The 14,874-nt window shown below is 46.4% G+C and overlaps 1 protein-coding gene across 2 annotated transcripts; it reads left to right on the top strand.

Annotated features, from left to right (window-relative positions):
• The first annotated feature begins 732 nt into the window (after positions 1-732).
• On the top strand, positions 733-12,136 carry RNF225 (ring finger protein 225). 2 transcript variants are annotated; one of them, XM_007427762.3, is made up of 2 exons: positions 733-888; positions 9,502-12,136. In XM_007427762.3, the coding sequence occupies exon 2, from the start codon at positions 9,611-9,613 to the stop codon at positions 10,307-10,309; it is 699 nt and encodes a 232-aa protein (XP_007427824.1). In that variant the 5' UTR covers positions 733-888; positions 9,502-9,610; the 3' UTR covers positions 10,310-12,136. The 2 variants fall into 2 exon arrangements, with proteins under 2 accessions (XP_007427824.1, XP_025022160.1); XM_025166392.2 differs by lacking the exon at positions 733-888 and adding an exon at positions 976-2,933.
• Positions 12,137-14,874: the final 2,738 nt, after the last annotated feature.

Here is a 14,874-nt window from a genome sequence, read left to right as displayed (position 1 = left end):
TTGCCGTGCCCTGTGTAATTCATTTCTGGTTGACTCAGCGTGTTATATGCCCCCCTCCCCAAATCGATTTTATTAAGTGAACCGTGATTAGGTGAACCATAGGTAAGTGTGTTGTCTGAACCCAACCTCCAAGTCTCGCAGAGGAAGGTGGATCCCTTAAGCAGAGGTGAGGGGCTCCGGTTTGCAGCCAACGGGCCTGGAAAAATTCCAGCAGCAACATCCGGAAATTTACGCCTGCAGTCCTGGAGGTCTGTTATGGAGTGGAAGATTTCTCGCACACCGGGGCCCCGAGGTCTCGGACTGCAGCAAGGCGGCCAGTGGAGGCTTCCAGAATTATGAATGGCATTTGCGAGCCCCATCGGAAGGGCCGAGGGCAACCATCTTCCGGAACGCGGGCTGTTCGCAGGGCGAGCCCCCCTGTGTGCATGGCGCGAAGAGACATACCTACGGGGGTCCGCCTGCGAAGAGAAGCTCCGAGGAGCGCTCTCCTAGGAGAGGGGCCCGAAGAGCCTCGGGCGGGAGGAGGGGCCACGAATCCGCACCTCGCCGGGGATGAGGGTCGGCGAGAACACGCGGGGCGCTTCGGCGCAGGCTTGCGCGCTGGCGAATTCCTCCTCCGGGAGGGAATGCAGCGGCACCGGCTCGGTCACCCCCGCCGCTCCCCAGAGCAGGTGGAGTCCTGAGACGGGGTGTGCCCGCGGAATACGTTCTCTCCAGGGGGCAGATTCCAGTGGCAGGGAGTGGCCAAGAGCAAACGGCAGCCGGGGACGGGGGACGGCTGCGGAGGCGAGCAGAAAAAGCCGGGAGCGCAATGAGAGCAGGAGCAGAGCAGCTGGCGCGCGGCGCACGGGAGGCGGCTCCCGGAGGCCCTTCTGCTTCTTGAGACGGGTAAGCTTGGCCGGCGCGCCGGCCGGGGGAGCTGCGGCCCTGCAGAGGCCTTGGGGGCCAGGCGAAGGTCAGGGTGGCCGCGGTGGTGGAAGCGGAGCGCTCCCGCGGGGGGCCAGCGGCCTTTCTCCCCGGGGGAGCTGAAGGGCGCTCCATATGGAAGCTAAGGCCAAATGTCGCTGGAAAAACGTCCCTATCGCGGAAAGTTCCCTTGACCCCCAAACGGGGGGACCGGGTACTAATGATGCCCTTCGGGGCTTCCCAGGGCACCTTCCGTGCTTTGCATTTGTTTTACCCCATGGGAAGAGCAGGGCCGTGCCTGATTTGGATATGCTTAGGACACAACCATGGAATACCAAGCGACCGTGTTTCAAAGGGGCATGTTTCTAGTCCTCGTGTGTGCAGGAAAGCCTTGGAAGGCCATTTCTGCTACCGAACTGAAAAGTTGGAATCACTCCAGCCACTGAGTGGCTGCTTTTCATTCAGTACTGATACCATAAAGTCAAGCTCAACTCCTTCGGAGGTCACCGACTCAGCTGTGCAATTTTCTCAGCAAGACTATAGAAGGGATTTGCCTCTGCTTTGCTTTCCAGATGGTTTTCAGCTTCCCAGTCTAGCCTACATCTTAGGGATTCCTGGGAAGTCTCTTATCCAGGGATCCAGCCGAAACTAAGCAGCCAAGTCTAGTCAAGGTCAACCAGGGGCTGCTGTCAGCTAAGCACGCCTCAAGAGAGGTAACGTTCCTCAAATTAGATGCACTGGAGCCCAGGTTACTTGGAAACCCCGTCTTCTAGCAAATCCCATGCTGGTTATAGAAGTTCTATGCAGCTCTTCAGTGCCACAAGAATCCTGCACTCCACTTATGCTCAGGGGCACTCTTCTCAAACCCATGCTTTCATGTGTTCCATATGGTATAGTACTGGACCTGGAAGCAGGATCTGAAAATAAGGTAACCTGCTGGGGAATTTAGACTCAAAAATGTTTACAGAGGGAGCAGTCACCTTTCAGTTCTGTCTCTTTGACTCACCTGTCTGTGCCCAGAAATGGGGATGCTTTCAGGTGCTTGTATAAAAATGGGCTCAAGAGACAGAGACAAGCTCCTTCTCCGCTTGAAGCCCCAAATCCTCCAGCCTCACCCTCAGGAGATGCCTGCAAGAGCTCCTGTGGCGATGCCTTGTTTCTCCTGTTCTCCCTGGCATGTGCTTGTCCCTGTCCGAGGACCAACGCAGGAGGAACTTTATTCTTTGGAACTCTTTCAAGAAAGCTCCAGGTGGCGGCTGCTGGAGACAAAACCCAGTGATCTGCAAAGACCAAGCATACCAGGATCAGTGATTTTTCTGGTTTCCAGGCAGAGAGAATTCCTGGTTGAGCTTACATTGCCATCTTTGCTTCCCCAAGCCTTCACTTGACAGATGCTCCAGCTTTCCCAGGGGATCCATCTTGACTGGAGTGCAAATGCCTGTGTGCCTGTCCATCCAGACAGCTGGCCTCCTCTCTGCTTTTTCCATGACCTCCTAATAAGCTGATGTGCTGTCAAGATGGTCAGGGCTCCTGCATGCCGATGAGTTACTGACCAATACTCCAACTTGCCCAGATTTTTTAAAGTCACCATGGTTTCTGTTTGTGGTCAAACCACTCAGGGAAGGTCTATAGCAGTGTTTCTCAACCTTGGCAACTTTAAGATGAGTGGACTTCAACTTCCAAAATTCCCCAGCCAGCCATGTGGCAGGTGGAAGTCCACTCATCTTAAAGCTGCCAAGGTTGAGAAACACTCATCTGTAGCCCCATGGAAGAGTACTCCCTGCTGTGCTAAGGCTGGGAAGGACTCCCGTCTGAAACCTGGAAAACTGTTGCCAGTGAACACTTGGAATCAGGCAGCTTCACATGTTCCATGTTTCTCTGAGTGTTTGCAAAGCTGGTGGATAAAAGGGAATACCATTAAAACGGGTGAAGAACCTACAGCCCTCCAGATGTTGCTGACCCACATTTGCAACCTCCCTCCACAGTGCCTGTGTTGGCTGAGACCTGGATTTCTGCAACAGCTGAAGGTCCATAATTCCTGAATTAGAGAAAATAACGGATTCAGGTTGTGGGGTAGTTGGTTCCTTTATTATTTATTAACTACCTCATTTGTTGAGGTTATGTATCCCTCTGTCCTAAGGTGACAAAAATCCAAACTGCCCGTAGATGGTGGCAGAGATAAACTCTTTGATGCCATCTAATGGTCATCTGGATTTTTGCAGCCCAGATCTGGTGGGCCTCCTCCTCCTCCTCCTCCTATTGACCTCTGAAAAATTGATCAATAGTTCCTGTAAATGACATGCCACAGCTTTACAGTCGAAGCAACCGCAGTCTGATTCATGCCTTGCACAGTTTGATCAACCTGCTGCCTACTGAAGAAATGCTTTGCAGAGGAACAAAGGGCTCGCATGAAGCCAACTAATCCCATTCCCAACATGACTTCCTCATTTCCCAATGTCAGGAGCTGCCCTATACAGTAATACCTCGGTTCACGAACGCTTCTGTTCACGAACAATTCGGTTCACGAACAGCGTTCGCAAAAGTTTGCTTCCGTTTGCGAACTCCGCATCGGGTGACGAACATGACCCACGGCCGTCTTCCCTGCTCTGACATGTGGTCGTGGCCTCCTCTAGGTGAGATCGCCTGTACTTTGTTTCATATTTTTGTGGTTAAAAAAAAAAAAATACATATGGTTCAGAACGGATTCACCTTATTTACACTGAACCTTATGGGAAAATTTGATTCGGTTGGCGACCAATTTGGTTCACGACCAGAATCGTGGAATGAATTAAGTTCGTGAACCAAGGTACCACTGTATTTCCATCCTTCTTGCTGTTTCTCTTCTGACAGTCAGCAGCTCACCAAGCCCTACTCCCTGATCTTTTTAATGGGAAATGCCGCAGCCTGAACCTGGAACATCTGGTACGCAAAGCTTGTACTGTGACAACTGAATAACAGTCCCTCCTCTCCTCCTCCTCCTCCTCCTCCTCCTCCTCCTCCTCCGGCACAGTAGGTGGGCGTGAACTTGGTTGGCAGAAAGCTGAAGTCTGAATCCCACTTTGGATCCAAAGGGTGGCCTTAGGCAGTTTTTCATCTCAGCTCATTTGTTGGGTGAGGTGTTTGTTGATAATTAAATGAAAAGAAGTATAGTGCAATTGGTTGGGTTATTATTTGTGGATTATAATTACAGAAAGAAAACAGAGTCGTAAGCTGTTTTGAGCCAAAATATTTCTTGGAGTCATTTAGTCCAACCCACAGCTCAGTATAGGATCTAGGATGCAAGATACAGTTTTAAAGCCTCTTTCTCTCTTTCTGTCCAGGAAAAGAGAACATGGTACCTCTCAAGACAGTCTGATTCCTCTCTAGCCGCTGTAATTATTAGGGAATTTCTCATAATGTTTAACCAGATGCCTCTTTGGTATTATTTCCGCCAGCGTCAGATAATGAAGCTCCTGCAGATTTTTCTCTGAGTTGTCATTCAGTTGGAGGAAAGAGAATTGGTTTTAGAAATGGTTTTAAAGGAGAAATGATCAGGAGTGGGTTGGGCTCTTCTTTCTTTTATGTGCTGCCAAAAAGGTTTTGCCCATCAGTGACTTCTGTGATCACAAGGATATATTTGAATGCGTTCTGCGTGATATATCTGCACAATAATATTCGTGCAAATGAATGGTTGATTAATGAAAGTTCACAGAACTTGCCTGTGCAAATGTATTTGCGGTTGTGCAAAAACGTTTTGGACGTGAGGTTTTATCACTAGTGGTGGGCAAAAAAGGAACAAGAGTCCTTGGGGGGTTTGTGGTACTCTTGCGGTTGTTTAATTACAGTGTGGCCAAAGGGTGCGTGGGCAGGTCCTAACTTTGCCAGCATCTGTCCTGCAGCCTTCGTTGCTTAGTTTTCCTTTGGGCTTTTTTACTGCTAAGAAGGAGGCCTGATTGATTGATTACGTGCCACCAAGTTGTTGACTCTTAGCGACCACATAGATAGAGTTTCTCCATGAAGGAGAAGGAGCCCTGCCCTTGAGAAATTCAGAAAAAAACATCCACTTTGTCTGACAGATTGAGTGGAGAAGTTTGAAAGGTTATTTAGGCTTAGCTCTAATTTCACCCCTTTATTATTATTATTATTATTATTATTATTATTATTATTATTTTACTCCATCTTCTCAGTGACATTAGCTGAAGCCCTCCATCACATTTCTCCTTAATGTTCTCTTAAAAATAACCAGCCCTCTCAAACATTCCTCATCATACCGGATTAAACAATGCCCGTTTTCATAGTCATCTCAGAGATGGACAGTCATTTTGAGGGAGTAACCTACCACTTACTTGCTGAACATCGTAGCGGGGCAGTGAAGCTAGGGGCCACTGGGAAAGGTGGGGTGCTTGACCTGTACCCCTATTTTCTTTTAAAGGGGGGTATTTTTTGAAGGTCAAGCCCATTCCTTTTTTTTAATTTCCCACCCCCAAATCAGTGTGGAATAACTCCACCTTGGTTCATTTTGTTGCCAAGCAAGGGGGTCTTGCAAGACAGATCTGAGGGGGTGGGATGAGCATGGTTTTCCTGCCCCTCTGTTATACTAAGGTGAGACCAGGCATTTTTGCTTATGCAAGATAATGATGCCATTGGAGAATCCCTCCTATGCTCAGTCCCTGTTCGTGCCAAGTTATACAGGAAACATCCCCACGCAATCAATAAAATGAGCCTTCCCAAATAAAATCTAAACTGAAATGACACGGAGTCCAACAATCCTATCTTCCGTGCATCCCTATTGGCTAGTTGCTGTTCCTCTTTTGTTCCTACCGTATATGTGGATGGTTGCCCATTGCTGGAATGACTTGCACACATTCTAATTCTTTTTAGAGCCCATATATTCTCCAGGTTCTCTTGGAATTGAAACCATGAGTGGGGGAGTGTCTGCATCTTTGTCCCTGTTGCACATCCCTGAATGTTACAGGGCTGGACAACCCATAACCTCCCACGTTAGCACCAGTGGAAACTTCTGAATTGCTGCTGAAAATGTCTCATGGAGGAAGTTTTCCTTCCTTCTCATTCAATGCAGTAGAAGAGGACCATCTCTCTGCATGGCCTTCTGCCCATGGAGCCTGCTAGGCTCCCTCCAAAAGTGATCCAGAAGATACAAGTTGTGCTGGAGGCTGCAGAAGGAAGAGAGAAAATAGCTAAATTATCTCCCATTTCCTGCAGACAGGAGTTTCTGTATTCCTCACTCTCATGGTGCAGTCCAGCTTGGAAAAAATAAATTGGAGGGGAGATTCTAGAGGGAATTCTAAGGCACCAGGAAGCAGCATTAGAAGAACTGTATTAGTTGTTAGAGCCAGTTTGGTCTAGTGGTGAAGGCACCAGGCTAGAAAGCAGGAGATGGGGAGTTCTAAGCCAGCCTTAGGCATGAAAGCCGGCTGGGTGACTTTGGGCCAGTCACTCTCTCTCAGCCCAACTCACCTCACAGGGTTGTTGTTGTGGGGAAAATAGGAGGAGGAAGGAGTATTAGGTATGTCCACCGCCTTGAGTTATTTATAGAAATAATAAAGGCGGGATAAAAAAATATTTTAAAAAACCTATTAGACTTTTTGCGTGTGTGTATGTATCCTTGAATCAGTGTTGACTCCTGGCAAGTGCCTGGATAATCTCTGCAGTTTTCTTGGCAAAGCTTTTCAGAAGTGGTTTGCCCTTGCCTCCTCCTTCTTCCCAGGGCTGAGAGAGAGAGACTGGCCCAAGGTCACCCAGCTGGCTTTGGGCCCAAGGTGGGACTAGAATTCACAGTCTCCTGGTTTCTGGCATGATGCCTTCACCACTACACCAAACTGGCTCTCATATTAGGCTTGGTATACAGGTAGTCCCTGGCTTAAGAACGCCCAGTTTAAGGACCACCCATAGTTAAGAACGGAGCCTATTGTAGCAAAATTTGAGCTAAATATACAACAATTCAAGTTAAATACACGATGGCTCAAGTTCATCACACAATACTACTAATACTATTATATTATTATATAATACTGTTATGGCTTACATACAAATTCGACTTAAGGATAGACCTTGGGAACAGAACTTGTTCTTAAACTGGGGACTACCTGTATATTTAAATAAGAGAGCCATTTCCCCCCTTAGCTTTCAACAGCACAAATAATTCCTGTTTTACTTAAAATTAAATAGATTATATCTTACATTGGTCAGTCATTACCATTTTTTGCTGTAACAAATAACATAACATGGCCGTGCCGCTCTCTGGAAATGGATCTAAGATTGTTGCAAGGCTAAAAGGAACTCTTCTGGCAAAGGGCAGGAAATTGATGTCATTCTGGTTCAGAGGTTCTTCTGATCTGGACTTTCCAATGCCACAAATTGAGGAATGCTAGGCTAGGTGTGCATCCATGAGAATGGCTAGTTTTTAAAACCAGATCTTGCCATTGGGCCTTTAACAGTACCTTGCCGTGAAAACTTTAACAGTGATCGTCCTTACTTGCTTTTTATGACAACTATCAATTAGGCAGTTGTTAAACCACAAGAACTCTTTCCTTTCTTCTCAATCAGCAGTCTTATGACTGCGGTCTGTTAACTGATGGACTCTTCCTTAATTTTTAAGAGGTTATTTGTGTTTTCAGAATGAAATTCCATGGGTCAAGATAGCTGCCTTGTATTCCAGAATAAAAGAGCTCAAATGCGACAGTGTAATGCTGAAATGAGCATTGGGGCCGTTGGTGGAAGTCTTACTAGCCTGCAGATAAGCAGAAGGTTGCAAGGGAAGGATTTAAGCATTTAGCTAGGCCAGAAGAACCTGAAGGGAGAGATGTTTTTCATGTATTTGGATGGGGAAAGGGGAAAACAAAAATATTTTTGCCTCTGTTCTGGCTAAACCTCATTTAAACCTTGGGCTGAGAAATAAAGTAGACCTGCTTTTTTCTTGTAGATCCAGAAGTTCTGCTTAGCTTAATTGTTTCTTTGGCTAGAGTCCTTTGAATTAGAGAGAAAAAGTATTTTAATGCACACTGATTTGTAAAGCATTGTTCTACCTCCTGCGCCGATCTAGGTGTTAGAGATTAATATATGACAGCCAATAAAAATGTTGCTGTTTGCTGTAAGTGCTTGGGGTGTTATGACCAAAGCAAGGCCATGTTTACCTCTGTTGCCAATTGAATGTGGCACTAGTGTACTCTGAATAGGAATCTGAACTGGCAGAAAAGATTTGCAAACTAGCTGAGTATCCAAAACTTATATTCCTTCCCTGTCTGCAGGTGTTCCACCAACAGAACCAGCGCAAAACTGAAAGTCTGAACTGTCCAAGCCCAGTTTCTTTGGATGGTTCAGACATTAACATCAACCTATTTTAATATAGGTTTCTTCTCAGTGCTTTTCTCTTAAGATGCATATGTGTGACTTGAAAACGTGCTTGCAGGAGTTTCTAAATATCAAGTGGTATAATTATTTTTACTGAAATGCCCCTTATTTCTCAGGTGCACCGTATTTGTTACCCAGTTGAGAAGTCAGTTGCTCAATGAAAAATAATTGATGGAGCAGTTTCTCTAATCCATCTGTATTCAGTTTTTCCCTGTTCTTTTCCACAGCAGGTGCAGAAAGGTATACTTTGCTAATTTAGATCATATTCTAGATCCTTTGGATCTACAAGAAGTCTGTTCTACTAAGGCTGAGGCCACAAAAGCAATGAAAGGTTTAGGGCTAGGAAAAAACTGTGTCGTAGAATATTAATCAGGATAACATTGGGAGAACTGCTAAGGATCTAGATGGTTAAGAACGTGACAGATTGGGGTAGAGGAACAACAGCTTCTGCCATGAGGAGAAGAGATAGGATGAGAGGAGCTGGTATAGCTGCCATTTAAGACCAAGGACAGCAAAGAATCTTTGGATTGTGATAGCAAAGGGAGCCAGTTTGGTGTAGTGATTAAAAGCACTGGGCTAGAAACCAGGAGACTATGAGTTCTAGTCCTGCCTTAGGCATGAAGCCGGCTGGTGACTTGGGGCCTCTCTCTCAGTCCTAGATGAAGGCAGTGGCAAACAACTCTCAAAAATGTTGCCAAGAAAACTGTATGGACTTGGCCAGGTGGTTACCAGGAGTCAAGACTGACTTGAAATGCGCACACACAAAGATAGCAAAAAAAGGTCGGAACTGTAGTAGGTGATCTAGGGCTGCTGAAGATGAGGCTGAGGAGGTGTTAGCAGCTCTTAAGTCCTGTAATTTATTGCATTTCTGCAATAAGAAAATGAGTGGAAGGATTTTGATCTGTTTCACATGAAGCTTCTAGACAGAGCCACCTATAGTCTGTGATGGCTAAGTTTGGGCATTGAGCAAGCATTACTGATTCAAATCCTTGATGGCAACAGGCATAACGTCTATCACAAAAGCTGCATGTACAAAAGAAAAAATGTTTTCCACTGGGCGGGGCTGTGCTGTTTGAAAGCTGCTGTAATTTGCAGTTCTTTGCCTTATCTTGGTATCTGCAGATAAACTGGAATGCCTCCCTTTGAATCTACTTGACAAAGGTGGTTCTGCTCCTGGTACATATGTGGTTTGGGAGTCTGATATTCTCAGGGGCAGACTTTTGTCCTCTTTTTGTCCTTCCTCAGAAGTGTCAACACAGGCCTGACCAGTGGCTGAATGGGAGCATGGACTGTTGAGGCATGACACCCGAGTCCCTCAGCGTCTGGTCCTCCAGCCTTTGGGCTCAGTGACGCCATGGCCCACCACAATGTCAGTTTCCAGCCTGAATCCTCAATCCCACACTCAGATCACAAGGAGGAAGCAGTGGATTGCAAGGAAGAAACTGCCGAGCCCAGCCCCTTGGACTGCGTTATCTGCTTCACCTCTTATGACCAGCTCTTCAAACTGCCAAAGGAGCTGAGCTGTGGTCACATCTTCTGCCTGGAGTGCCTGGCCCGCATCAATGTCTCTTCAGAAGATGTCAATGCCATCACCTGCCCTGTCTGCCGGGCACCCACTGCCTTGCCCTCCCGCAAGGGCCTGCCGGGCCTCCCCACTCGCCGTGACCTGCTGGAGCAGCTCGCCTCAATGCCGGTGCCCCCTGGCTCAGTGCGCTTTGATCGTCGGCGGGGTTTGCTCTACCTGCCAGGGGGGAGTAAACGTGGGGCTCAAGTTGGGTCGAAGCCGGGGCCACCCCTCAACACTGTCAGCTTGAGTGTAGATGTTGGGAGGCCTCCACCCCCGGGATCAGCCCGGAGACTGGCCCTCTCGGGTTGGCCGTTCTATGTCGCTCTAGCAGTTGCTTTGCTAGTCACGGTTGCCTTGGTGGTCTGTGGCATCTATATCTTTATGATGCCTTCTATGTACATTTCAGTGGGAGGATTTCCCCAAGGAAATCACAGTTTAGAGTCTGGGGGGAACCAGTCCTATTCAACAAGGTTTCCCCCACACTAACACTAAGAGATGGGCTTCCTGCCCTTCAGGCGTCCACTTGATGTGATTGTGTTGCTGATAGTTTCAGATTCTCCAGAAACTCCCTGGCCGCCTCCAGTTGCTGGCGTAGGATGGATGGGAAGATAAAGCTTAACTCTGCCTGCTAATCCTTTTCATCTCTGGAGGCTGTTGCACCAGACTTTACTGGCGAATTGCCGCTTGGACTTCTGCTGGAACTTCCCTCACAGCCACCCACCTGTGTATTATCTTTAGGTTGCGTGAAAAGGAGAGACTGATATTGCCCCTTCACCATTTTATTGCCCACAGGAGCAGGGTGGTGGGAAAACACAGCATGTTACAACTTCTCGGTGAACATACTAATCCACCTTAATTGTTATCTTGGCAGAGATGCACCATGCTGTTAAAATGTTGACAGCCTTCCTTAACCTGGTGCCCTCCAGACATGCTGGTTTATTATCTCCATCCTCTCCAGGAAGTTGTGGGTGCCAGACTGGAGAATATCACTCCAGATGAGGGGAGCAACATTTCAGGTGACCAAGCAACTGCCAGCCTGAAACTCTTTCTTCAGTCAGAAATTTAATTCAGCACAGAATATGATGGGGTAAAACTCTTAGAAAACATGCTTAGAGAGAAGCAAATGAAGAAGGCCTTTGCACTGCCCTCTCTCCTGAACAGCTGGTGGAATCCACTCTGCGGTTCTGCTTCACAGCTGGATCTGGCACTTCCCTTCCTGGGATTGAGGATTCTTTGGCAAGGGGTCCTTCTCCCTGGCAGCTGCACTTTCACCGTTCTTGCTTTGTATCCTCTTCTCCTGGGCCCAGGCCACACTCCTTGCAGGAGCAGAAGCAACTTGGCAGAGAAATCCACTTGATTGTGGTGGTCAGCAGTGGGCACCTTGCCAAAGATACCAAGGTGAGATTAATCATTGATGCTGCTCTGAAGTTCTGGCCAGCATGAATACAGGTCTCAAGTCTTGTGGATCACAATAGCCTAATGAAGGACAGTGTGGAGAATCACCTCTGGCTTCTTGCTTGTTCTGCTACCTCATGTTCCTCTGATCTTCTGTGGCCTGGACAGCTGTGTGGCAAGTGGGAATCCAACTAGCCAAGGTTTTCCTAACATCAGAGGTGTAGTAAAGGGAGGGGGCTTTACCTGCTCTGAACTCCTTGCTGTGTAGCTAAAGGCACGAGACTGGTATTTAGGAAGGTGGGAGAGAAGCAGGGGGTGGGAAGGAGCCTGCCCAAAGACAGCCTATGGTTTGGGCTTGGAGGTTTTATCTCCAGAACCATATTTCTTAGTGGATTATGGCTATGATTATGGCTAGGAAAAAAAAAGACATCCTGCTTTGTGCCTGTGCCTCTAATAGCAGCAGAAAATGCACAGATCAGCAGATAAAGTAGGAAGCAGTTATGGGCAATTAATACAGGTCAGATTACTGTATGAAATGCAACAGGAAGGATTGGTTAGGGAAGGAAGAATGACAGTAAAATTTTGCACTCTTCAAGTTTTGTGCCTTAGAAATTACTCTCCATTTTTGCTTTTTTTTTTTTTGGCCACCTCTGCATCAGGAGCACCTCATTCTCAGATGCCCCTCAAAGCTGTTTCACCATCCTGCATGGGAACTCTGCTCTATTGGAAAAATAATACTAATTTTTAAAAATATTGGCCAGCTGTTTAGAACAGTATTTGTGATAAGGAAATTTAGAATTGAAATCCAAAAGCCTAGAATTCTATGCCCACTGTCCTAAGAAATGTAATCTTTTTTAATGTTTTGTCTGCAATCACAAATAACCATTAAAAGACTTTCACAGATTTCCTAAGAATGTATAGAGGACTTGCTCTGGATTTATAACGTGTGTAATTTTTCTCTCCTTATGGTTGGCTATGAGCTGAGCAAACTCATCTCCAGTAACTCATTGCCTGGGACTGACTTCTGAAGCCCAACTAAGTTATAGGCATTTTTATAAGGATCTTGATTAATTGATCATTGCTGTGGATGGAGCTAAATGAGTACCTTCCTGGGATAGCTTTTATTTTTCCTTTGCCCTTTCCCTCAAATATTTTCCAGTAAGAGATCTAAACATGAAAACTTCTAAGTTCACAAACAGATGAACGACATACACAATAGAGCAGGGTTTCTCGATCTTAGCAGCTTTAAGATATGTGGACTTCAACTCCCAGAATTCCACACATCTTAAAGCAGTGTTGTCCAAACTTGGCCACTTTAAGATGAGTGGACTTCAGCTCCCAGAATTCCCCAGCCAGCCATGCTGGCTGGGGAATTCTGGGAGCTGAAGTCCACTCAAAGTGGCCAAGTTTGGACAACACTGTCTTAAAGCTAACAAGGTTGAGAAACTCTACCATAGAGAACAGCAAAATTGGCCGTCAAGGCTCTTGGTCCACTTGTGGAGGCTGTTTACCAAGCATGCAGGTTCTACGTGGCTGCATTTATTAGAATGCTGGCCCGAGCCTAGGCAGATGCAGAATATAATGCCTTGGGGCTGGGAGCCAGATGCAAGTTGTAGTGGAGGAAAAGCCAATTACTCTGAATCTCTGTATCCCATATACAAATCTATATCTCAACTACTACAAATGGGAAATTCTAAGAGTCCCTTTTTGATGGGGAAGAAACCTTTTGGACGAGCAGATGATTGAGGTTATATACGGTGCATTCGGAAAGTATTCAGACCCCCTTCACTTTTTTCAATTTTGTTATGTTGCAGCCTGATACTACAATCGTTCAAATTCATTTTTTTTCTCATTAATCTACACTCTGTACCCCATAATGACGAAGTGAAAACAGAAGTTTAGAAATGTCTGTAAATTTATTAAAAAGGAAAAACTGAACTATCACATTGCCATAAGTATTCAGACCCTTTACTCAGTACTTTGTTGAAGCACGTTTGGTGGCAATTCAGCCTCAAGTCTTTTTCGGTATGACGCGACAAGCTTTGCACACCTGGATTGGGGGATTTTCTGCCATTCTTCTTTGCAAATCCTCTCAAGCTCAATCAGGTTGGATGGGGACCGTTGGTGGACAGCCATTTCCAGGTCTCTCCAGAGATGTTCAATAGGGTTCAAGTCAGGGCTCTGGCTGGGCCACTCTAGGACATTCACAGAGTTTTCCCTAAGCCATTCCTGTGTTGTCTTGGCTGTGTGCTTAGGATCGTTGTCATGTTGCAAGGTCAGCCCAGTCTGAGGTCCTGAGTGCTGTGGAACAGATTTTCATTGAGGATACCTCTGTCCTTTGCTCCATTCAGCTTTCCCTCAACCCTGACCAGTCTCCCAGTCCCTGCTGCTGAGAAACACCCCCACAGCATGATGCTGCCACCACCATGCTTCACTGTTGGGTTGGTATTGGGCAGGTGATGAGCGGTGCCTGGTTTCCTCCGGACATAACATTTAGAATTGAGGCCAAACAGTTCAATCTTGGTTTCATCAGACCAGAGAATCTTGTTCCTCACAATCTGAGAGTCCTTTGGGTGCTTTTTTGCAAACTCCAAGTGGGCTTTCATGTGTTTTGCACTGAGGAAAGGCTTCTGTCTAGCCACTCTGCCATAAAGCCCAGATTGGTGGAGGACTGCAGTGATGGTTGTCCATCTGGAACTTTGTCCCATCACCACACAGGACCATCAGGTTCTTGGTCACCTCTCTTACTAAGGCTCTTCTCCCCCGATTGCTCAGTTTTGCCGGGCAACCAGCTCTTGGAAGAGTTCTGATTGTGCCAACCTTCTTCCATTTGAGAATTATGGAGGCCACTGTGCTCTTGGGAACCTTCAGTGCAGCAGAAATTTTTTTGTAGCCTTCCCCAGATCTGTGCCTTGCAATAATCCTGTCTCTGAGCTCTGCAGGCAGTTCCTTTGACCTCATGGCTTTTGCTCTGGTACAGCATGCATTGTCAGCTGTGAGGCCTTCTATAGAGAGGGGTGTGCCTTTCCAAAATGTCCAATCAATTTAATTTACCACAGATGGACTCCAATCAAGGTGTAGAAACAGCTCAGCAACAATCAAGAGAAATGGGAGGCACCTGAGCTAAATGTCAAGTGTTGTTGCAAAGGGTCTGAATACTTATGCCAATGTGATAGTTCAGTTTTTCCTTTTTAATAAATTTACAGACATTTCTAAAATTCTGTTTTCACTTTGTCATTATGGGGTACTGAGTGTAGATTAATGAGAAGAAAAAATGAATTTGAACGATTGTAGTATCAGGCTACAACATAACAAAATTGAAAAAAGTGAAGGGGGTCTGAATACTTTCCAAATGCACTGTAAACTCCTGGTAGTTTCTATCTTTCTGGTTGCCCCTGATCTAGGAGTTTAGAATAATTGTCCAACTTCACTTAAGTCTTATATTTTGTCCCTAGAGATCTATGTCTACAATTGTAAAAGAATGGACCAATTTCTGATTATACGGAGAACTGTCCTGGCACTCAGTCTTGGCGGCAAGAGGGCTACTCTGGTGCTGCCCTCTGCAGCCTCCATCAATCTCTGCTACTTTGCCATTCTCCATAGTTCTCTGTTTTAACTCCAGGAGCTGGGCATTATTAGATCAATGATTCTCTTTG

Source organism: Python bivittatus, unplaced genomic scaffold (assembly GCF_059951505.1).
Source record: "Python bivittatus isolate LINGU-HERP-01145 unplaced genomic scaffold, Pbiv_v1 ctg000080_np1212, whole genome shotgun sequence".
In the NCBI taxonomy this organism is placed as follows: domain Eukaryota; kingdom Metazoa; phylum Chordata; class Lepidosauria; order Squamata; family Pythonidae; genus Python; species Python bivittatus.
Note: the sequence above shows the minus strand (reverse complement) of the source record. Positions and strands in the feature narration are given on the sequence as shown.